The sequence below is a fragment of the Apis cerana genome, linkage group LG9 (genome assembly GCF_029169275.1).
Source record: "Apis cerana isolate GH-2021 linkage group LG9, AcerK_1.0, whole genome shotgun sequence".
Taxonomy (NCBI): domain Eukaryota; kingdom Metazoa; phylum Arthropoda; class Insecta; order Hymenoptera; family Apidae; genus Apis; species Apis cerana.
Window position 1 is genome coordinate 4820992 of NC_083860.1, and position 22434 is coordinate 4843425.

The 22434-nt window shown below is 35.6% G+C and overlaps 1 protein-coding gene across 4 annotated transcripts in view; it reads left to right on the forward strand.

The window, feature by feature from the left end:
• LOC108000915 (neurotrimin-like) overlaps positions 1–21631 on the forward strand; it is a 293302-nt gene extending 271671 nt beyond the window's left edge. For all 4 annotated transcript variants that reach the window (XM_062079082.1, XM_062079084.1, XM_017061618.3 and 1 more), the window contains exon 11: positions 20263–21631. In XM_062079082.1, the coding sequence (XP_061935066.1) occupies positions 20263–20375 (113 nt within the window). In that variant the 3' untranslated portion in view covers positions 20376–21631. The remainder of the gene's footprint in view (positions 1–20262) is intronic.
• The last annotated feature ends 803 nt before the right edge of the window (positions 21632–22434 follow it).

Here is a 22434-nt window from a genome sequence, read left to right on the forward strand (position 1 = left end):
ACGTTCCCTGCCGATCGCTAATACGGGATATGAACTATCCCGTATCAAAGTAGAGGCGGGACCCGGACAATGTTTCCTCGTTCGCTGTCTCTCTCTCTCTCTCTCTTCGTTACATCGGTAATTAATTAATTCAATTTTATCCTTTGTACGAATTCACCTCTGCTTTGGCTCCATCGTGTCATTTTGGGCTTATTTACGAGCTGGCCCGATTGGAAGGCGATACAGTGGAAAATAGTTGCCCTCGATAATCGATTCGCGCGTCGAATGATATTCTTATCAAATCACGACGAGCGTATGCTGGATTTTTATTGAGCTGTGTGCCAATACTCTTTTCGTTTATAATTTGTAGTATACCTTTTTTTTTCTTTTTGAGAAAGAATGTCGAATTGTTCTTAAAGAATTTAATATATAAGATCATTTTTCTTTTCGAGATTCATTTTTAAAAGAATGGATCCGTCTTCAACGACGAAAGATTTCAAGCGTTTAACTTTTGGAACGAGTTTTCGGACCGAAAGATTCTACAGCAACGCGTCACGAACTCGGGAACAGATAAAAAAAAATATCGCGAATCAATCCTCCGTGAAATTTCTACGAAATCGAAGGGAATCAGCCTGAGATCCCAGGCGAGTCGAAGGCAAGACAGGTATCTGTCTGTATAAATTTATTAATGAAATATATCGTCGTATCCAATAGTTGGTAACACGTGTGCTACAAATTTTGACATCTGATAGTGCACGAGTGAGGGCACGTGTTCCAACGAAAAAAAAAAAAATAATAAAAAAATAAAAGACAAGGGCACATTCTGGGTGGGAAACGGTGTAACTAATGGAGAACGCTTCGCACGTGCTATGACGGCTACAATTTATCAGAACTTGTTTGGAGTTATTTTACGAGTTAGGTGGCATGAAACGCTCCTTCCTCGAGGGTACGTGTATAGTCGGAGAATTGATCCCCCGTTATACCGCTTGATTTCGCTCTAAATGTATTTCACGCTTGAGTCTTACATGTTTTACGATTATTACCCCTTTATTTCTCGTCGCGACTCGTATCTATTTATTCTTTGATTTATTCGCCGAATTATTGCCTATACAACCGCGTTTACGTTGGACGACTAGAGACATCGATTTTCGAACGGAGTGGGACGAGTGTAAATTTGAAACGTTGCCAATAATAGAGCGAGAATGCTATGCGATAATTTTACTTGGAGCAGCCATCTAATACGAGCCACTGTGTCTTCTGTTAAGTCTCCGCTATTATTTTCGATTTTTAGAAATATATCTTCCGATTTGTATTATCTTTGAAGTATTTTACGTTCTTGTCGGTATCGTTCGTTTTGTTACTGTGTGGATATGTGCTTGTTACTGTGTGGATAAAATAATTTCCGAATTGTACTAAATTTGAATTGCATATGTGGAAAGATGAACTTAATTTCGTTATATGCGCAGAAATTGTTGGTACAATGGCGATGGTCTCGTATTGGACGTAATTAAAACATGAACGAGAAAATTTGCAAACAAAGGCGAATCTTAATATGATTAATATGATAAGCAAAAATATGTGAAATGAACGCCTGATTTTTCTTTTTTAGACATCCTTATGTCTGTACAATATATATATATATTTTTTTTAATTTAATTCTATCTGTATAAATTTCTCACGATCCTTTTTTGTTCAAAATATTTCATAAATATTCCAAAATACTAGAAAGAAGAGAGCAGAAAATTCCAATCGTTTATCAAAGCTACATATTATCTTCTTAATTTATAAGCTATAGTTATCACGATCTTCGTTACAGAAAATTAATAAAAATAATTAATACTAATATTTTCTATAAATATCCTACTATTTAGAAATAAAATTATTCGTCTGAATTCTCGTATCACTTTGCACAAGTACCACACAGAGTCTCAACAATCTAAAGTCAAACAGATCAGATTCAAACCAAAAAAAAAAAAGAAAAAAGAAAGGATGTCTAATTCCAAAAATCGTTTCCACAGATTTCGAGTATAAACGAAGCTGTTATTGCATTCGTTCAGTTTCTTGAATGAAATCAAATCACCGCACGTACAATACGTGATCTTGCGAGATTATTGTACGCTCACGAAGTGCAAAGCCCTCTCCCTCTTCGTGTTCAACCACTCTGATTCTTCCCTATCCCTTTTCGAATACTCAGCTATCTTATTTCGATTTTCATTACCTTTGAGGGCGTAACCCCACCAACGGGAGATATATGACGTGCTCCTCGCTAATCCTTCACGCGAAGTAGCGTGGAGAAGGATCGTTTATCTGGGAATGCAGCTAATCCATCGGGCGGCCAAACGAAAAATAAAATATGTTTCGTGAAAGCATGATGAATCTGGGAAAATGTTTATCTTAATACATCATCCTTCCCCAAAGTCGCCTATTTCTCAGATCTGCCGTTTAGAACGGTCGTTAACTTTCGAAATTGCTTCCCCACTTCTTGACAATCTTGATACACATCCCCATTGTCTTCTCTTTTTTTTTTTTTAAACGAACGTGAATTTGCAACATCTCTCTCTCTCTCTCTCTCTCTCTCTCTCTCTCTCTCAGGATTATTTTGGACGTATCCTGGAACAGAATCATACGTAATGTTAGGACGTTTGATTGGAAATTTATATCGTACCGCGAATAACAGGATGCTTTGCTATTTTCAAAAAAAAATATATATATATTTTTTATTTTTTTTTGAAAGATTTTTGAGATTTTAGAACATAATGGAATTATTCAATTATTTATATCAATAGAAAAAGCAATTCGATTTTTAATTCTACAATGATGATCTAATTGTTCAAAAAAAAGAGAATGAAAAATTATATATTATCCGAAAAATTCGTTTAAAACGCGATGGTATAATAATTTCAAAAAATATATCGTTCAATTTGATATTTAACTACATACTTTTTGGAACCAACTAAATATTAATTATATACTTATCGATCAATTAAAAACGATGCATTAAGAAACGCATCTTTCCACATGATCCTTTCATTTTCATGTTTAACAATGAACTCGCATTTCTTCAACGGTTATGATCATCATCGACTTATAGATCATTCGACTTATAGATCTCCAGTTTCAGAATTGACTCATGAGCTATCTTCGCATGGTGTACGTCAATAGGTACGGACAATTCCTCGTGAAAAGCATCGAATCATCGAACAATCGGTCATATCAAACGGTAATTTCGAATCCACGGCGAAGTTGTTGGTTTATGCGGCCATAAACCTTGCTGCGGCTCCTCATTGTCCACCCAGACTGGTGGCGACTGCCACGGAGACAATGTATCCTGAGGATCGCCTTGCGCCCCGAGGTCGCTGCTATGTGATCCTGTCGACACAGGGAGGATTAACGGCGCCAGCAACCCATGTGAACGGATCTACTCGAACGTGTGAGAGTTGGAACACGTGGTAGGCCGGCGCACTACCACGGTTCGTGATGAAGTTCCTCGAGTAGAGAGGTGGTAATGGAAATGGTGATCTCATAAGCGTCGACCATGATTTTAAAGTGAATAATCGCCCGAGAACTTTTAATATTCCCTTTAAAAGATACACCTTTAGGAGGGCGAGGAATTTATGCTCGCGATTTTCATCGGATTTCAATGGATTCGTTCAAAATAAAGTATCTATCTTATCTATAATTCGTTTAAAGAAAAAATAAAAATGCAATGCAAATAAATCATTCTCTCTGATACTTCGTAATAATCTTCTGTTGAATGCACAAACAAAATTTCACAAAAATTAATAAACAATGTTCGTCAAACAATAATGATTACCTTTCGATTATCTTTTATAGTGATAAAATCAAGACAAGAATTACTGTGTCTTATTCGCGTCAATTATATCGATCAAGCAATTCCTACAACCATTTCGCGAAAGCCAAACACGTATAGAATCACATGGATCGAAACATGGACAAAGAAACTCGTCGAACCGAATGATCGAAATACGAATAGTTGGAGAGAAATGGCATGGAATGCAGAAGGAGTGACCACTAAAGAGATGAATATGAAGAAGGATGGAGAGAGAGAGATGGATATCTATCTAGTTGTAGCGGAGAACTGAGCCGCGTGGGACAAAGGTGCTGTTCACCCGTGTCCTCGTGTCCAGGCGCGTGCACAGAAACTCTATCCATCCCAGTCCCTCGTCGGTGGCCACCCTTCTCGTCCCCGCCCTTTACTCTGCTCGCAACCTCTCTCCACCACACCTCGCTACCTCCATCTCGGTTCTCATCCTCGCAGAAACCCCTCTCTCTCTCGTTCAACGGACCACTTCAATTTGCATTACGTCCGACCGCGCATAGCCGAAGGATCAATTAAATTTCTATTAAGCCGAGCAGCCTTTTCCAAGGCTGCCAAGGCTTACCACCAACGCACGCGCCATTTATCGAACGGATTATCCGCATTGTCTCGAGTGGCCCCGTGGCCTCGAATTATTTATTTGCCGGCCGCGAATCCCCGAAATTGTTTTTCCTTCCTCGTAACTAATCACGGAAAAACGTGTAAACAACAAGATTCCAGCATTGATTCCAGAATTGTTTATCGATGAAAGAAAACTATTTTCGAAAACGGGATTCGAATTCGAAAAGAATATTTTTCAGATAGAATTGAACGAATTAGAATAGATTCGAAACTGTGCTAGAAAATCCTTTATCCTTCGTTCATTTAAGATCAATCGTCTTGATTAATTTCGAAAATAACTATCCTGATTTTACTATTTTAATTAATTAATTCTTCTACGTGTGATTATTATTTTTAAATAGATTTTTAGAAATTGACAAATAGACACTCGTTGGGAGATTCGAAATCAATCCAACAGAATCTTGTTTCAAAATTATTTTTATCTCTCGTTCATATATATATATATATATGTTCGATACGAATACTGTGAGATCAATCTTTCTGCACGAGATTTATAAGTTAACGTATATTTAACTTGATCTCATCATTAGTCGTGAAATAGGACAGGAAGAGGATCTCGAACGATGAGGGGCCAGGAGGGATGCGAGAAGAGATTAAGTGGGTTACGATGTTTCCCTCCCTCGTTTTCTTTATGGATTAATCGAGAGAGGTGTGGGTTTTGAAACGCGTTTTTGTTTTTAACTTTGAAATGTGGGATTTCGAAAGGGGGGTATCGAAAAATATCCAGTTTGAAATTTTTAGCCGATGTGTATGGCGCTTTGTTTGTAGGGGGATGGATATAAGTGGGGTGGATAGCATAGACGCGAAATAAATTGAAATGATAGATTAGTTTCTTGTCGTATGAAACTTCGTTTTTCGGAAAAATAATCTCGAATGTCGATCAAATTGATTGACCGAGTAATATCTCGATACTCGGTATAATTGTTTCTTTTATATTTTAAAATATAATTATATGTTATATTCGCTCGAAACATATTTTTCGCGTGATAAAAGTAAATTGAAAAATTTCGAATGATCGATAAGTTACGATCCTTTATAAAAATAAATTATTATTCGTTCTGCTGCTCTTTACGCCAGATTTGTAACGAAGAATAATTTCAAAGAATTAATTCGTAAAAAATTAGCTGAATTATTAAAATATCAATTGGAACGATTGTTTCATTAAAAAATTATTAGGAATTTTTTAAATCCATCTAATTATAATAGATCATAATCAAAGATGAATTATAAAATTGAAGATTGCGAAAAAAAATTCGCTTAACTTTTATTTCGCGTTTCAAATTATTCAATATTCCTGTCCTAGAATTTATATTATTTGAATACTGTAATTTAATTATATGCACATTGTTGAAGTAAACAAACATGACGTTCATAAGATAAGTTAGTATTATATTTCCTATGCACGAAAGTTCTAAAGCACTTAGAAACGACCAACAAACTATTTTGTATTAAAACACGGTCAGACATGCTAAATTTAAACTTCAGTTTTAATGTATATACAACTACTTATCTTGTTACGTGTTGTTTATTATCTTGAATAATGCATTAGATATAAATATTTTCGCGTGAGAAGCTTTAAACACTTGCTAAATTCAAATTAATGATATTAAATCTTCTTAATAAATAAATACAAAAATTTATATTATTAATACAATGTTTGTTGAAACATTAATATCTTTTAATATCATCTATAAATGTTTAAATACACCTTCGTATTATTTTTCTTTTTGAAATCGTTTGTAATTCTTCAAGCCATCAAAATCAAAATTTCAATTTCTTCGAGAAAAATGATTTTCTTTTTTCGTATTCATAGCGCTTTAGCATCGCGCATTCGTCATACCCGAAATATTAGAATAGCAGATAGGAGCAGCAATAACAAAACGAAATTGAGTGACGTTCGAATCTGGATAATATGAAACCTGCCACGAAACAATAAAGCACAAAGCGAAATTGATACGTTGAACGATATTTGTGCGATATTTCTGCGTTGAATCTGAACGTTTGAAATTTGAAATCATTTTGTAAAATTCGTTTGTTTCGTCGAAATCGTTTTACAATAATATTTCGTTTTGTTCCGTTTTGAAAAATATTTTATTAAAAAAAATTGTAATTCCACTTGCGTTAAATAACAATGTAAACTCGAAAATAATTATCGCCATTATTGCGCAATTGAAGCTACGTTAAAAATGCATTATATCGATCGTTAAAACAGATATTTTGCTCTTTTCTATAATAAACGCTATGATTAAATTAAATTCGATTAAATTGAAAGTTAAATGACATTATTCGAATTTTGTTAACACGATATTAATAAAAGATAATATTTTGATATAATATTTTTAAATTGATAAATTAATTTAAATATGGAAATATAATTTTGTATTTTCTATTTTATACGAACAATTTTATATATCGTCATTTAATATATCTACAATAAATAGATAAATATCATATCAATATCGTTTAAAACAAAAAATCCCGATAAATTGAATAATTATAAAAATCCAATATCAATTTAATACCCAAACTTCATACTACTCTATACACATCGATTATATTATTTATATCCCTCATAATACAACACATCACGAACAAATGAACGATTACCAAACTCATCGCAAGCATTCGCTTGAAAATCCATCGCGCGAAATTAATTGATCATCTACCAAAAAGAATTAAAAAGAGAGAGAGAGAGAGAGAGAGGGGGGGGCTATAGAAAAACAAAATCCCTTTCAAAGCGTATAAATTGCATATTCAAAAGAGATCAATCAATATACCCGAATATAAAAAAATCTCGGCAGAAGAGAGAAAAAAAAAAAAGAAAATCAACGAAATACCAAGTAGTTTTGCGAATCGAGTTTTTTGAATCGAGAATAAATTTTAATTTCCAACTTGTATCGCGCGCACACGTGCACATACACATGCCTCGCACGATATCAGACACTTGGAGGCATTTCGGTTAAGCGAATTCTCGTTTATGGAATATTATTCGATATTAATCTCCTGGGGAACTTTATATAACGCGTAAGAAGCGCAATCTGCGCCTGGTCGCATTTGCTAAATCAACTGCGGATTAAGATCATAAATCAAAGAGATTTCGAGCGGAATCGAGACTGAGACAAAGAGAAAATTGTAATGGGAACAAAAAAAAAAAAAGGATATTTGGGAACAGACGATGAGGATTCGAAAAAAGAAGACTTCGACATTTTGAATATTACGATTCTTATAAATGATTCAATGTATGTGCTCCCCCATCTGTCAGATGATTTTTTTCTCTCCACGATTTCGATTGATTTTATTATCCGGATCAACCGGATGTCCAAGAGAATCGGAATCGAGTTTTTCGCCACGCACGAACAGGGTATAAGTTCTTTTTTCTCATAGAAGCTTACTTTCGATACTCCTCGCTTTGCCGTCGCTTCGTAAATATATCGGTTTTCCCCTGTGACACCATATGGTTAAGATTTCTATCTTTTCTTTTTTTTTTTCTTTTTTTTTTTCATTCGAATATCGATAGGAATAAATATAATATACGATCAGACAGAAGAGAATACTATTTAATAAAATTATCGTTGCGATTCTTTGTTAATCCTACGAAACGTGATATGAATTCTTTCGTTGAATCGACATTGTGTAACTTAAAACGAATGATAGATAAAAGTATAATTAATAAAGATTGATTAATTGCTAATTCCGTCCGTGTTAAAAATTCTGAAATGATTCTAAATTTTAATAAGAATCGCGATATTATTGTAAATTATATTTGATATTTCTAACTCGCTAACATTAATAAATTATATCGTGAAATTATATTATGAATATCATAATTGATGTATAAAAACGTTGAATAATGCGTAGACAGCAGAACATTAATAATTTTAAGTAATGGATGTTGATCTTTCGGAGACGGATCGCTTTTTAACTGTCCACATTGATGAACGCGTTAATTTTAATATTTCGATTTATAACTCGCTCGATAATTATTCATCAAGTTTCTTATCATTTACCTACTACTTTTATTAATCGCACGATTAATATTTATATTTGTCATGTTCAATTCTTCATATTCACTACTTATCCACGTTGAAAAAAATCACATAGACAGAACTATATGCAAGTAAAAATTTTGGCTCGTAAATATTTTGATCGCAAATCGACTGTAAACAGATTGCCAATTACCTCACAATCCTGACAAACAATCCTATCTCCCTCGCAATCTCGACACGTCTCACCTTCCCCAATTCAAGATAATTATCTAAACTCTCCAAGGAACTCTCCTCGTCTCATACCTTCTCTTCTTTCCTTCCTCTCAATCCCGAGCCATGAAAGGTTAGCGAGCACCACCGATCCCGACACTGTTTCTCGCCAACCTCGTCCGTCACCAGGGAGAAGAGTGAATGGATACCGTGTATTTCCGCAACAGCATCCTTTACCGGCGGAGGCCGCAATTCGATCACGATAATCAGGGATTACCCACCGACCTGGGGGCCAACGGGTCGTGGAGAGCTTACCACCTCGTTCCCTTGAAACGCGGAAACGTAAAAACCTTCGTCACCCGTCTAGCCCTATGACGGATCAGCCCTGGCGAATAACCTTTTTGCCAACCTCCCTTTTACCCCTCCCTGTGTTTCACAAGCGTAGCCTCTTCACAGACGGCAAGACACCGTCTGAGGTGGCCATATGGCGTTACCGATAAAAACCGATATACCGTGTCGTTGCCAAGGATTCATACTAAGTCTCCCGTGGAAGAAAAAAAAAGAAGAAGACACTTTGATCGAGGAAGATACCGTTTTTTGATTGACGGTCGTGTGATATGGATGTAATAGTTTTTTTTTTTGGAAATAAGATTTGTCGGGCGAATAAAATTTTATTTAAAATTGGGACAAAAATAGGTGTAGGCTACTTTTCGATAGCGTTATTTGGGGATATTAATTGAGAGTCGGTTTCATTTCTTTTTGAAATAAATAATATGAGTGAGTTTAATAGTTATTAGAAGTTATTTGAAAATATTGATTCGTTTGAAATAATAGCAATTTTTAATTACGTGTAATTCCACTTGAAAGTTATATTCTTTTAATTCCGACTTCTATTTATTTATTGCTCAATTGCGATAAAAGGAAATCCTTCGATGCATCAGGTTAAGTGTTATCGTTAAGTGTTATTGATGGATTGAAATTATTCCTCTTCTAATCCTTCTCGATGAAAAAACTAACATTTTGATTTCATCAAAGAAATCGCAAAATAATAAAAAGAGACAAAAAACAAAGGAAGCATATTTTTATGAGAAAATTCAGTGAACTTGCAAAATAATTATTTCCTTATCATTATTATGTTTTGAATTTTTGTCTGGCGTAGAAACATATATTTTCCAATGGCCAACAAATTAATAATAATTGTTACCATTATTTTAACACATACATTATAAATGTAATTATGCCCTATATTATATCGCATGAAATTTTATTACCGGTATAAATTAATATTAAAAAATATTGCTCCATTAGCAAGTTCGATAAAGGAAAAATTATTGTTGAAACTTGTTAATGAATATAAATGGAAGCTTTCGTGTATATATCTTCTTATTAAAGTGGAAGTATTATTACATCGTAGCATTTTTCCTTTGAAAAATGGTGCAAGACTAATTACCGATCGTTTTGCGTTCCTGCACGAAAGTTTGCGTGGCTACGATTTCGTATCTGCAACTTTTCTTTTGAAATTGTATCGATTGGATAGATACGTTTCGGAATTCGACAAATGGAGTGCAAGAAATACGACGATTCTTTGCCTTAAAAAAAATTCAACAATTATAAACTCATCGTAATCCTGAATTTTCAACTTGAAATAAAATTACATCTGTTTAAACATCTCTCTAATAACAATCTCTAATAACACGAGATTGATATCGTATCATTCTATTCGAAAATCTTAATTTCATCGCTCATTGATTCAAAAATTTCTATTTCAGAGACTAAATTAAATACAATTAACGTCAATAAATACTGACGAGGTCGTTACAAAATTAATCGACGAGCAACGGGATCAAGCGCGCCAATTGATGCAATTAATTCGAGCCGATAAAAAGAGTAAAAGGAAAAAAAGAGAGAGAGGGAGAGAAAGAGGAAAAAATACTCGTCGATTTATATTTCACTCTTCCGGATTGTCCATGCATTTTCTATAAAAAGTTTTGCTCCTGACGGTATGACCGCCGCGGATGCAATTCGTTCTGCGCTCGTGCGCTCGTTCCACCATATTTACAGGACTTCTGTCTCTGATTGGCTGACGCGCGTGATTTATCGGCGGTGTGAAAAACGAATATCTATCTATCTATCTACCTACAAACCCCTATAGGTCTTTTTCCCTCCATTCAAAAATAACAGTCGTTCCAGCTTGGAACTATGTCAATTCGTGGATCACCGTCAAGCGTGAATCGCTTTAGGAAATTAACTTCTGTCTGTTCACGCCGCCGCGCGCGCGAAATTCGATTACGATCGATGTGAAATACGATAACTACTCCCTTTCCCTGTAATCAACTTCGTCCGGATGTATTGCGCGTGATTAGCAACTCGTTCCAATGAAAAATAGGGGATCGAGCATTCGATCTCGTGGATGGGTAATCGGTGGAAAATACGTTTCTTGTTTTCCCGGTATCGCGACGAAACATCTCAATTATCCTAATTCAACCGATAAAATCAAACAAGGATCTCGTATTCTCCAATTTCAAGCAAAAATTCCGCGCTCCTCCTCCCGATATAATTTACGAGAACACAGTAAATTACCAGCAGGAACAGCTTTCAATTTCCATCGATCAAGGAGCTACCTTATTCGTTTCCCTCGGCTCGTTCAGGTACGTAACACCAGATCGTTGGTCGCCGAGCCCCCTTCCGACCTGAATCTTTCAGCGGGCAAATGCGTGGAACCGTCGTCGCGGAGGCGATTACAATTCAAACACCTTCCCGTCTCAATCTCGGCAGGCGACGCGGTCGATAAACTGGCGTGACAAATGAAACGCGAAGGCATTACTGCCTACCCTGCTGCGCACCACCGAAAACAACCCTCCGAATCCCTTTTCCCCAACAACCATCCCCTAAACTCAGACACGCACAACTCGTGCAGAGTTAAAAATGCGCGACGTGACTGCTGACGCCTTCGATTGCCGCTCGAGTCACCCTCCCGTAATCGATCTTTGATTCCAAAAATCTTTCCTCGCCTCTCTTTCTCCTTTTATCTCTAACTCCATCTCTCCCTCTCTCTGCTACCAGCCATCGCCCCTCGATAGATAAAACTTCATCCAACGTTAGGTTGGTATCCCTCGCACCACCATTTATACACGATTTTTCCCGTAATCGCGAACATCCATTTACGAACGGCAGCTCCTTCAATTTCTCGTTACCCTCCTCTCGCCGAACTCACTCACTGCCAGGTCTCACTGCCGCCTCCCGCCACCTCTCCCCGCCCACCCAACGCCCTTTTGCTATTGATTTACGACGGCTATTTGCAAGATCACGCCGGCCGCGTTAAAACTTTCTACAACTGCACACCATGCCACGCCTTGTGTCGTATTCCTCGGGAGAGGAGAGGTGATTACGTCGAGTCATCGTGAACTTTCGTACCCGTGGAATTGGACGGTGCCCAGAACTGGGTGCTCTCCCCTTCTTCTCTCGTAGAATGGAGCTTATTGCGGTGTAATTTCTTTTTTCCTTCTTTTTATTCCTTCTTTCTTTTCGGATACTTTGGGAATACCTAATGGAATATGAGCTCCTGAAATGGTTTCCTTCTTTCTTCTCTTGTCGCTTGTTTCCTTCGATTTGTTAGCTTGTCATTGTTTCTGTTCCGAGGAATGATGTATCGCGAGGCTTTGAGCTAATCGTTCGTGATTAACATTGGTACGCTCTTTTGAAGCAGGATCTTGTAATTGATAAATTAACCCCTTCGAGATGGATTCTTCAATACGATGTTATAATACCGCGTGAAATATTGGAAGTAGAAATTAATTAAAAAAACATTAATCGCAAAATAATTAATCGATTATTATTCGTCGTTACTTTTCTATTGCTTTCCAGATGAAATTACTCTCGACCCAATAATTTCTTCCTCTCTCTCTTCTCTCGCTTTCTTGGGAATAGAGAATTCGGTGTTCAAAGCCCGTTTGTCTCACGGGGAGAATTTATTCGGTGGCCCGAGAAAAAAGTTTCGGCTTTTTTTAACCACTCGGCCGGGACGCGAGCGACCCCGTGTCGTCGAAAACGATTTTCGATCGTCGGTCGAATACACAAGCGATTGCCACGCAGCTCGAGCAAGGAAACCGAATGCCAGCCACGATCTGAAACGCGTCCGTTCTTCGTCGGGATACTAAATCGACGCCGCGGGACGAGAATCGTTCCACGTCGAGATTTGTTTATTCGTCAAATTGTATCTCTGATTAAACCGTGTATCCTTGATTAAACCAGCTCCCTGGAAAATGCTCCTATCGATATAAAATTCAACGGTGAACGATTGATATTTATATCAATAATTATTGGATTGAATATCGTACATTCAAAAATTATTTTCAACCATACGTTTAAGTATCCATCGGTCACAGAGTGGCGAAACACAGAAAAAACACACTGGATCAATTTCCAAACCATAAAAGACCAGTATCGAGAATTGATCGTTTTTTAACGGTTTGGTCGAGCGGTTGAACGAGTAACACTGTTTGACATGTAGATAGAAAAATTGTTTCGCGTCGGTCCATTGACCGATCGTTTCAAACCCAAGTGTTGACTTTCTCCGAAGCGAGCGATTGGATGAGAAGAGTTTGTCGGAGAACACTCTCGAATTAGCGGTGCGTTCATATGCGTGTTCCTTTAAGCAACAGGCGTTTTAACCGGCTGTCAAGTGGGAATCCATTCACGAGTCGACAGTGCTGAATCAAGTGTGCACTCGAGCCACGGCTGCAGGCTAGCTTTTGGTACACCGGTGACGTAAATGGCCGTGCCGGCTCAACACCGGCTTCAAAACCCCGCCTCGTTCGCCTCTCGTGATTTCGTTCCGAAAGGCTTTCCAGCTCTGCATGCTCTTCGATCCGCCCGTTTCAACGTCATTCAACGTATCGATGCGTCTTCCACATTAATGGATGTACATTTTGCATTTTCATTTCCATCAATTATCGGCATTTCAATTATTTTAGAACCGCGATACGATATCGCGCGTATTAAACGAAACCCCCCCGATTATGTTCCGAGGTTTTATGTTAACGAGGTGTGCACACAGGGTGGTGAGAAAATGTGGTTTTGAATTTTGAAGAAAGATAAGATAGATGAAGGGAGATGCGTGAGTATGTGTGTGGATTGGAAAATGAATATTTTCGAATGTATAAGTTGCGAAGGTGTTAATTGTTCCTTTTTCACACACGTTTATATAGAATCAAATCTGAGCATGCTTGAAACGATGCACGATTTATTTTAAACAGCAACACTTCATAATGTGTTGACGATTTTGATAGAAACAATGCTGTTGGATGTTTTAAATACATTTTATAATTTTAGAAGGAATCAGAATAATTTTATAATTCGTCGTATCTAACTTTCGATACGAATCCTTTTTTTTTTTCTTACTACCTTATATAATGATCCCCGAGATTTTCTTCTTTTTCCTCGTCTTTTTATCACGCCTTGTCGCAAGCGGAATTACTTGATAATGCACCGACTACGACGAGGAAATATCGAGGATGCTGCGATTGTTATTCAATAATTATCGCATCAGTGTCGACGAAAAATGTTATCCGGTGGAACGTTGTTGTTATTATTAGTTTCCGATACTTCGATACGCAAACTCGCTTCCTGCTACGCGAGACCAACCGAAAAACATATAATTGCGAAATGGATAATCGTTACCGAATATGTCCGAGTAATGGGCCAAAGTATTTTCGAAACTGCTTTTGAGAGAGCGGAGCTGAAAATATTGATACTATATTCATTCTGCTATAAAATGCAAAAGAATTGTGAAATAATAAAATTTGGTAATTATTCGCCAAATATTCGCGGTATGGAAAAATTTCATTGTATAATATCTGTGAAATTTTTCAACAAATAATAGATTATTATAAATTTTTGAAATATTAAACTTGTTTTATATATTTTAATCAGTTTTTTTGATATTTGAAATCATTTCAAGCTCGTGAATATAAAATAAAAGAATATCTGTATTTTTTTGATGAAAAATTAAACCATTAGTTTTAAAAAGAAGAATTCGAAAAAATTTTTTCTCTCCACAGAAATACTTTCTTGTAAAAATCATTGAAATTATTATTCTAAATGTATTTTTCATATTATTGAAAGATAAATCTTAGATCTTTTTAATTTAAAATTATAAAAGAACAAAAAATTTTATCTAAACTTGATCTTGTTCAGAATCTAAGATTCTGTTCTGGACATGGAAAGCCAAAAAAAAAGAAGAAGAAGAAGAAGAAGAAAAAGGAAAAGAAGTAATAAGGAAGAAGTTAAACGACGTAACGAGATTTATCTTTTTCCAACTTTTTCTCTTCTTTAACCAGTATAATCACGCAAAGCGACGAGCTCGTTTTTCAAGTATCTTATACTAATACTTTCACACGCGAAACGGAGAGAAGAACCAATTTACTAGGTAAAACGTATGCAGTTCCATTAAAAAGATGAGTGCAATTGCACTTTGTAGATATATACCGTCATGCTAACGAAAAAGTGCGGTCATAGAAAGATAAACCTTGTTATTCCATTTTACTTTATCCTCTGCCGCTCTTTTTTTTTTCTTTTTTCTTTTTTCTTTTTTTTGACTTCGACCAGACGAGTGGTACGTACGACTCATTCCAATTTCATGACTCACCCCATACATGTTTCAATAAGCGTATAGATCTTTTATGAAATTAAAGAAATTGATTCTATTTTTTTTTTTTCAAATTTTTCAAATTCGTTCTGTTTTACATAATAATACTTGTTTTCATATCATTTTTTCCCTTTCACGTTTGCCACGAAATTGATATTTGACGAAAAAGAATAAATTTACAATAATAAAGTGACATTTATAATACATATTAAGGGAAAAGTACGTATATTTTAAAAATTGAAGAATATTAACTTTCTTTTCTTGAAGTACATCTATTTTTATATCTCTTTGCAAGTATTTCATTGTTAAAATGTATAAATATTTGTATAAACGTACTTAATTTATTTTAAACAAATTTCTCGTTTCTTTCTATCTTCCTCTATTCATAAATAATTTACCCTCAAGAAATTTTGAATATTGTGAAATAACGTTGATTTATCTTGCTTTCAAAAAAAAATCCCTATTATAATTTCCTCTTCAAAAATCACAATTGCTCGTTTATAATGAATCGCGTGAAATAAATTTACAACGGATTTCCACTTGCGACCATTTCCAACGCTTAATATCTCAACATCACATTTATCAGCGAACTTTTCAATCCTTAAAGAGACGACACAACGCGTCCGCGTGAAGAATTACACGTAGAGATCGCGTGTTGGATCGAAACGGTGTTTAACGACGATGGTTTCGCAGATTTCTTCGCAAATTGCGGAAATGTCAAAAGACAGATGCAATTTAGGACGCATTCACGCGTTTTATTTAAAACGAGATCTGTCCTACACACGTTTATCTCGGTTTCGCAGGAACGCCTGTTGCTCCCCAAGAATCACGTTCGTCCGTGTAATTTTTTAACACCGTAACACGGATCCGCCGGAAGCCGAGGATCGTTCCGCTATGAAATTCTTTTCACGTTTACGCCGCCGTTCTCAGAGCCGCTTTTTCTCCTTCACCGATCTTCGACAGCTGGCAACAGCTGTTGTGAAAGACATTCCTAAAAGAAATACGAAGTTATATAGAGAAGAAACGTTGCTCCATTCCTTTTATCTTCTTGCGGATTGTCCGACGATCCACTGCTGTATTAATTTTCCATCCCGACAGTTATTTATTGTTTGGCGACTGCGTTATCAAACGATTCAATCTTCGTATCATCACATCTCATTTATTTTTGTATATTTTAATCGTATTATTATTCTTAGATTGTTCGTCATATACAAATTTTATCTGTTTTTTGTTATATTTCTGTATTGTAAATAATTTAAATTATTATTAGTTATGAATTTGCGTATATTACGATGTTTTATCTATTCCTTTAAATATCATAATATATTTTGTGAATATTTCATATCTTCGTTGCATCATGTGCATTCTGTAAATTCATTTCAATTTTTCATCAATGTAGAATTTTCTATATTTCCATTTTATTTATTTTACATTTATTTTGATATTGATTATTATTGTATGTCGATCTATATGAAAATAATTTTTTCTCGTTATTAATGATTTATTTGAATAACTTAATGATACTTTAAACATTTAGAAATCTTTTTCAATAAAAAAACTCGATACTTGAAATTTCATAAGCTTTATATATATTGTGAATTCTGATACGTGTACTCGTGATATCGGTGATCATTGCACATGTCCTTAATTTTCAGAAACCAAATCCGTGAAATCCTTTGATCCGTCAGTGATCACCTACATTCATGTGGGCACACGATTGGCTATTGGCAAAAGAGCCCCAAGTGTTTAGAATTCGTACTTTTGACCACTATCGACTATAAAGGATGCAATGGTATTAATTCCTCGCCAAATATGGCATCTGGTATTCATCCACAATCACAACTAATGGAATTTCTGCCATGTTCATTTTCATATTTTATTTCCTCAAACAATTTGCAATATTAAATTCACATTATCGTTCTCAGCTATTAATTTAATCTCGCTAGAGATTCCATTTTTCAAGTATATAAAATTATAATACCTCTATATATACATTTATGATTCTCCTGATATATTAAATGAAATTGAATTATATTCTAAAATATGCAATCTACGCCCTAATTAATTTTTAAAATTCTAAAATTTTATCAATTCCATAGAATATTCAAAAAACGATCTATACCACCCAAATAATTTCTCCAAAAGAATTAATCTCTAAAACGATCCAACAAAACCAGATATTCGGATCATTTCATCTTATCGATTCATCTCTCTTCTACGTGCTATCTATCTTTATCTATAGTAATGTAAATCAATCATCGCAACCGATCCGGACGCGACGATCTTCGTACGAACGACCGTCTTTCGAGGAATCCTTCTTCTGCGTCAGTGAGAGCCGATAAACTAGTCGGTAATAAAGAAGCATTATAACGCCTCGCATAAACATGAATCAACCGAATTGACCGAAGCGCACGCTCGCTCGATTCTCGCCGCCTCACCGGAAAGTATTACATCTCATAAACTGAGAGAACACTGTGTATGCAGGCTTACGGCCCCGCCGAGGAGACGGCTAGGCAAGCAGACCGGAGATTTAGTGAGATCTTAGGGTAAAGTGTGGATATTGAGGGTATATCACTCACGGGCTGCGGTTACGACACCCCTCGTTGCCTCCCCCTGTTGCCGACCCCCACCCCCAAGGCTACTTCGACCCGGCCTCCTCTTGAGAAACATCAGCCAGGTACACACCTGCAGCAGAGCATCGGCAGGGGAGATTCTGGTCGTCGCCGGGCCAAATAGGGACAGGGTTGGCCGGACCATTTGCTTGTGTCCGTGCCATTAGTAACGGAGGGTGCAGCAACATCTTCGCCGGTAATGCAAATCGGAAATCCGCCCACTCAATTACACCGATGCGGTCCTAATCATGCGTGCGTCGAGGCACATGCTGCAATCAATGTCCCTTACGGCTCCTAATTCGGCGAATGATGAGAATTAGATGGAACTGCCGGGACCATTTCCAGCGAGGGATGTTCAATATGGCCAATGCGCGGATTCGGACGATTCTTTATTTCGAATATTTCGGGCAGGGGGATGGAGGATTGATCGGAGATTGATTTGTCGGGGAATTGGTATTCTTTGTATCGTTAAACGGATAATTTATTGGGTTTTTCGTTTTTGTTTGGAAACTTTTTAACGGATCATTATGAACAGGAGATTGGTGAAATTGAAAATAAACGTCGTGTTGTACGTCGTGGTAAAAAAACGGTGGAAATTGGAAAAATAAATATTGCATTTTACGATGAAAATGTTAATAAATGACTCGTAGCAATTTTCGTTTGCCGAAATTTTATAATAATGCGATTGCAGAATATTATTACATGTATAAAATATTCTGGATCGAATATTGGAAATCATTCTTTTTAAATTTTGATTACAAACGTAAAAAATGAAACGATGAATTTTTGACTTTACTATTTCTATAAATTCAATAACGAAATGCGAATTGGGGAAGATCAATTTATTTTGGTTATAAATGAGTTTGAAGCCTGGAATATTAAAAATAGAAATTGGATTATAATTATTAATTAATTTCCGATGGATATCCCTATTATATTTAATAATTTAACGTTTTTGAAAATGAAATTTTAATTAATAATTTCATGATCAAGATATCGTTTTACACGGAATTCCAGAATTCGTATAATTTAATAATTTATAAGAATCATGATCTATTTCTGAAATATCTGTAATTTTCGAATTCTTTCTTTATTTCATAAATATTTAGGATCAAAAGAATTTAATCTTTAAGAATTTATTAGCCGTTCCTATTTTTCGAAAAAAAAAAAATAAAAAATTTAAAATATAATTCTAGAAATGAAATTATGCATAAATGATAAAAGAAGTTGAAGTTTTTATTATTCTGACGAATTCATTTACGAAGAATGACCGATATTTAAAATCGTAATAACCGTGGACAGATGAAAATCTTAATTAATATGAAATACAAAATAATGAACTGGAAATTTATCCAATACAGATAATGTTTTATTAAACAGGAATATTTTCTGCAATCGCATAAATGTTAATCTAAATATATGCGTAAAAACAAATTGAAAAGTTGAAGAATATAACAGGCATAAAATGTTTTACAGTTAATACCGTTAATGTAAATGCGTGTATCGAAAATATATGTACAGAGGTATCGGATACATCAATTCGAGAATTTAATTGAAATTTCGTGTCACTCTAACAATTTACACAGCGATGTATGAATGAAAATTTAAATATATGATTTTAACTCGGCCACATTAGCATAATCTTTTGTATAAATGTAATAATATATATTTAATGAATAAATTTTATGGTTTCGTTAGTAATTTGGACATTTCCAAAAGTGAAACTATTAAATTTAAAAGTTAAAAAATTATAGATGAATCGTTATTAATATTTTCTACGACGTTTATTAAAAATATTTGTAAGATAAAACTATTATCGCGGAATTACATTTATAATAGACGATCATTTCTCATCTTTTTGCTTAAACTGAACCGAAACGACAATACCCCCTTTCGTCTCATCCAACTTTCGTTGCGGTCGATTTTTTAATCGAAAATTCCATCAGTTCTACATCGCTGCAGAAAAATTTCCATTTTTTTTTCAAAATTTCTTCCCGCATTGACTGCAAACAAATAAATTTACCTCTAACCTCAATTTCCACCACCGAAATAACCATCGAACAAACTCGTTGCTTTTCGATGCACAATCAGTACCGTTGCAATTTTCGATTCTTCACGTTTCAACAAACATTTAATCAACTGTTTAACCCATTCAATCCACATTCCTTTTTTTTCACAAATATTTAAATCATACTCGCGTCCCCAATTTTCTCATCCCTTTATAAAAATCCCCGGACGTTTATCCAATTCATCGTGTCGTCTTACGTATATTCCTTCAAATAACAAAGTAATCGTCAAACAAACGATATCCCTAACAACAAATTCCAATATATACGCTCAATTTGAATTTTTCTTCTTCTATTTTTCCAGATATTTCCAACTCATGCTCAACCGCCCAACGATTAACGACAACGAATCGAGGTAGTCGATTATACATGTACAGAACTCCAAAGACGAATATATCACAAGATCAGAGGGACTGAAAGGAGAGGCCCACTATCTACGCTCGCCATTCGGAAACGCAGCTATAACGTCTAAGCAATAATTACCAGGAAAATCAAGACGGATACGCTTGCCAGGTATATCTACCGGTATCCCAGTGGGCCCGTCTTAATTATGGTAAGGCGAGCCGGACGGTAACGAATGCACGGGCGAGATCCAGCAAGCGTTTATAGCCAAAGGTGGCGGTGGAACGCTGTGCAAACTGCACACGAGGGGTACCCACTAATAGGAATTAGCACCAGTAGCACAATACTCTCTCTGGCGCGATATAGGCTAGGATCAATCAAATCTCCAATACCGTGGCGAGCTTCTCGATGACTACGTTTACAAGGGAGACCGCGAGCTCATCAATCCGAGCCTGCACCGAACCGAGTCGATATTGGTTTCCTCGCTTGCATTGTTATCGTGCATCCATCCAACCAACGTGCCACGACGACGACGACGACGTCTACGACAGAAGGGCGAGGATGGAGGACGTGTCGGCGGCAAAGGTCTTGCGCGACGGAAGGAGCGGACACCGGAAGAGGGGACACGTTGAAAGAGAATCTACGGAAAGATATTGAAGCTTGGTATCGCGATGCGGGGAAATATACTGAAAGTCTTATCAACCTTGTCCATCTCGAATGGTCCCGTTACTTCTGGTAGAACGGAGGGACATTTATTTGAACGAAACTTTTGCTCGTGATCTTCTTGCCCATCGATTTGATTTATCTGTGATGTGAATTTTTTTATTTTCTTCTTCCTTTTTTTTTTTTTTTGGTTTTAGAAATTATGGAAATTCGATTGGGAGATTAATTTCTTTCGTTAAGTGATTTGATTGGGGTGAAGTATTTTTGGAAAGTATTTATGTTATTCGACTTTTTAGTAGATTCGTTAATGAGTTGAAGTAAATATTCGTCTTAAATTTACGTTATTATAATAACTCATGTGATGTATTATGCTTCTCGTTAATGTTTGAAGCGTAATCAAATTTTATAGACGAGCGATTATTACCTTATGAAACTTAATTAATGCAACAATTTTAGCAATTGTTTGATCAGTATCATTATCATATTGTTATCGTTATTATTAATTTATTATTACTTATTGTTATTTATTGTTAATTAAATTTGGCCTCTATAGAGATATATTGTACCATCCGTGTAAACGAATCACTGTTGTATGTTAAATTTTAACTAAAATCATCACACTTTATGAATGTTCAACAGATGTTTAAACAAATATATAATGAATAACGATAGTTTATCTGTTCTAAAATAAATTCCTGGACCTCTTAAAATACCTAGCAATGTAACCAATGATAATTATTAATTATATCAAATGTTACGCGAATTTAATTAATAAATTCTAGAATGGAAGTGTTGATAGATCCAAAAAATGATTCTGACAATGCGCTCTTTCTAATCTCCTTCGGATGAATAGCCACCTCCGTTAGAAAAGTCGGCTAATTGAAGCAGCTTGATTAATTAACGCGTAATTAATGAATGGGTGAATCTAATAAGAAGGTTGCGGTGTAATCATCTGGAAATTTATCATGCGCAAAAATAAGCAAACTTTCGACCACGAATAGAGGGGGGGCAGGAAAAATTTCTACAGAGATTTTCATTTTTTCTTTTATGTTGACCTCCTTAATTTTTCTTTTTCCCTCTCCTTTTTTCCTTTCTGTTTTTTCCTTTTGTTTATTCCTCTCGCCAGTGCGAACATGGAAAATTGTTTTACACTCGTGAACGCGCACCAGACGCTTTATTTGCTCTCGTTCGAATATTTAAGAACGCAATAGCCGCTTATTCCCGGCTTATTCGCTTTCCCTCCTTAACAAACTCATCAATGCGAAATAAATTCTAAATGTTCTAAATTCGTTGTTTCTTTATTTTCCTTTGTACATAAATGTTTTATTAAACCATTTATTATTTAAGCTCGTATCGTATCGCGGTGATATTTAGAAATACAAAGTAAATAATTAATTTTAATTCGTGCATTTAGGAATACATAACAAAATTATCCCGTTGATTAAAGGTAATATTGTTACCGATTAATTTT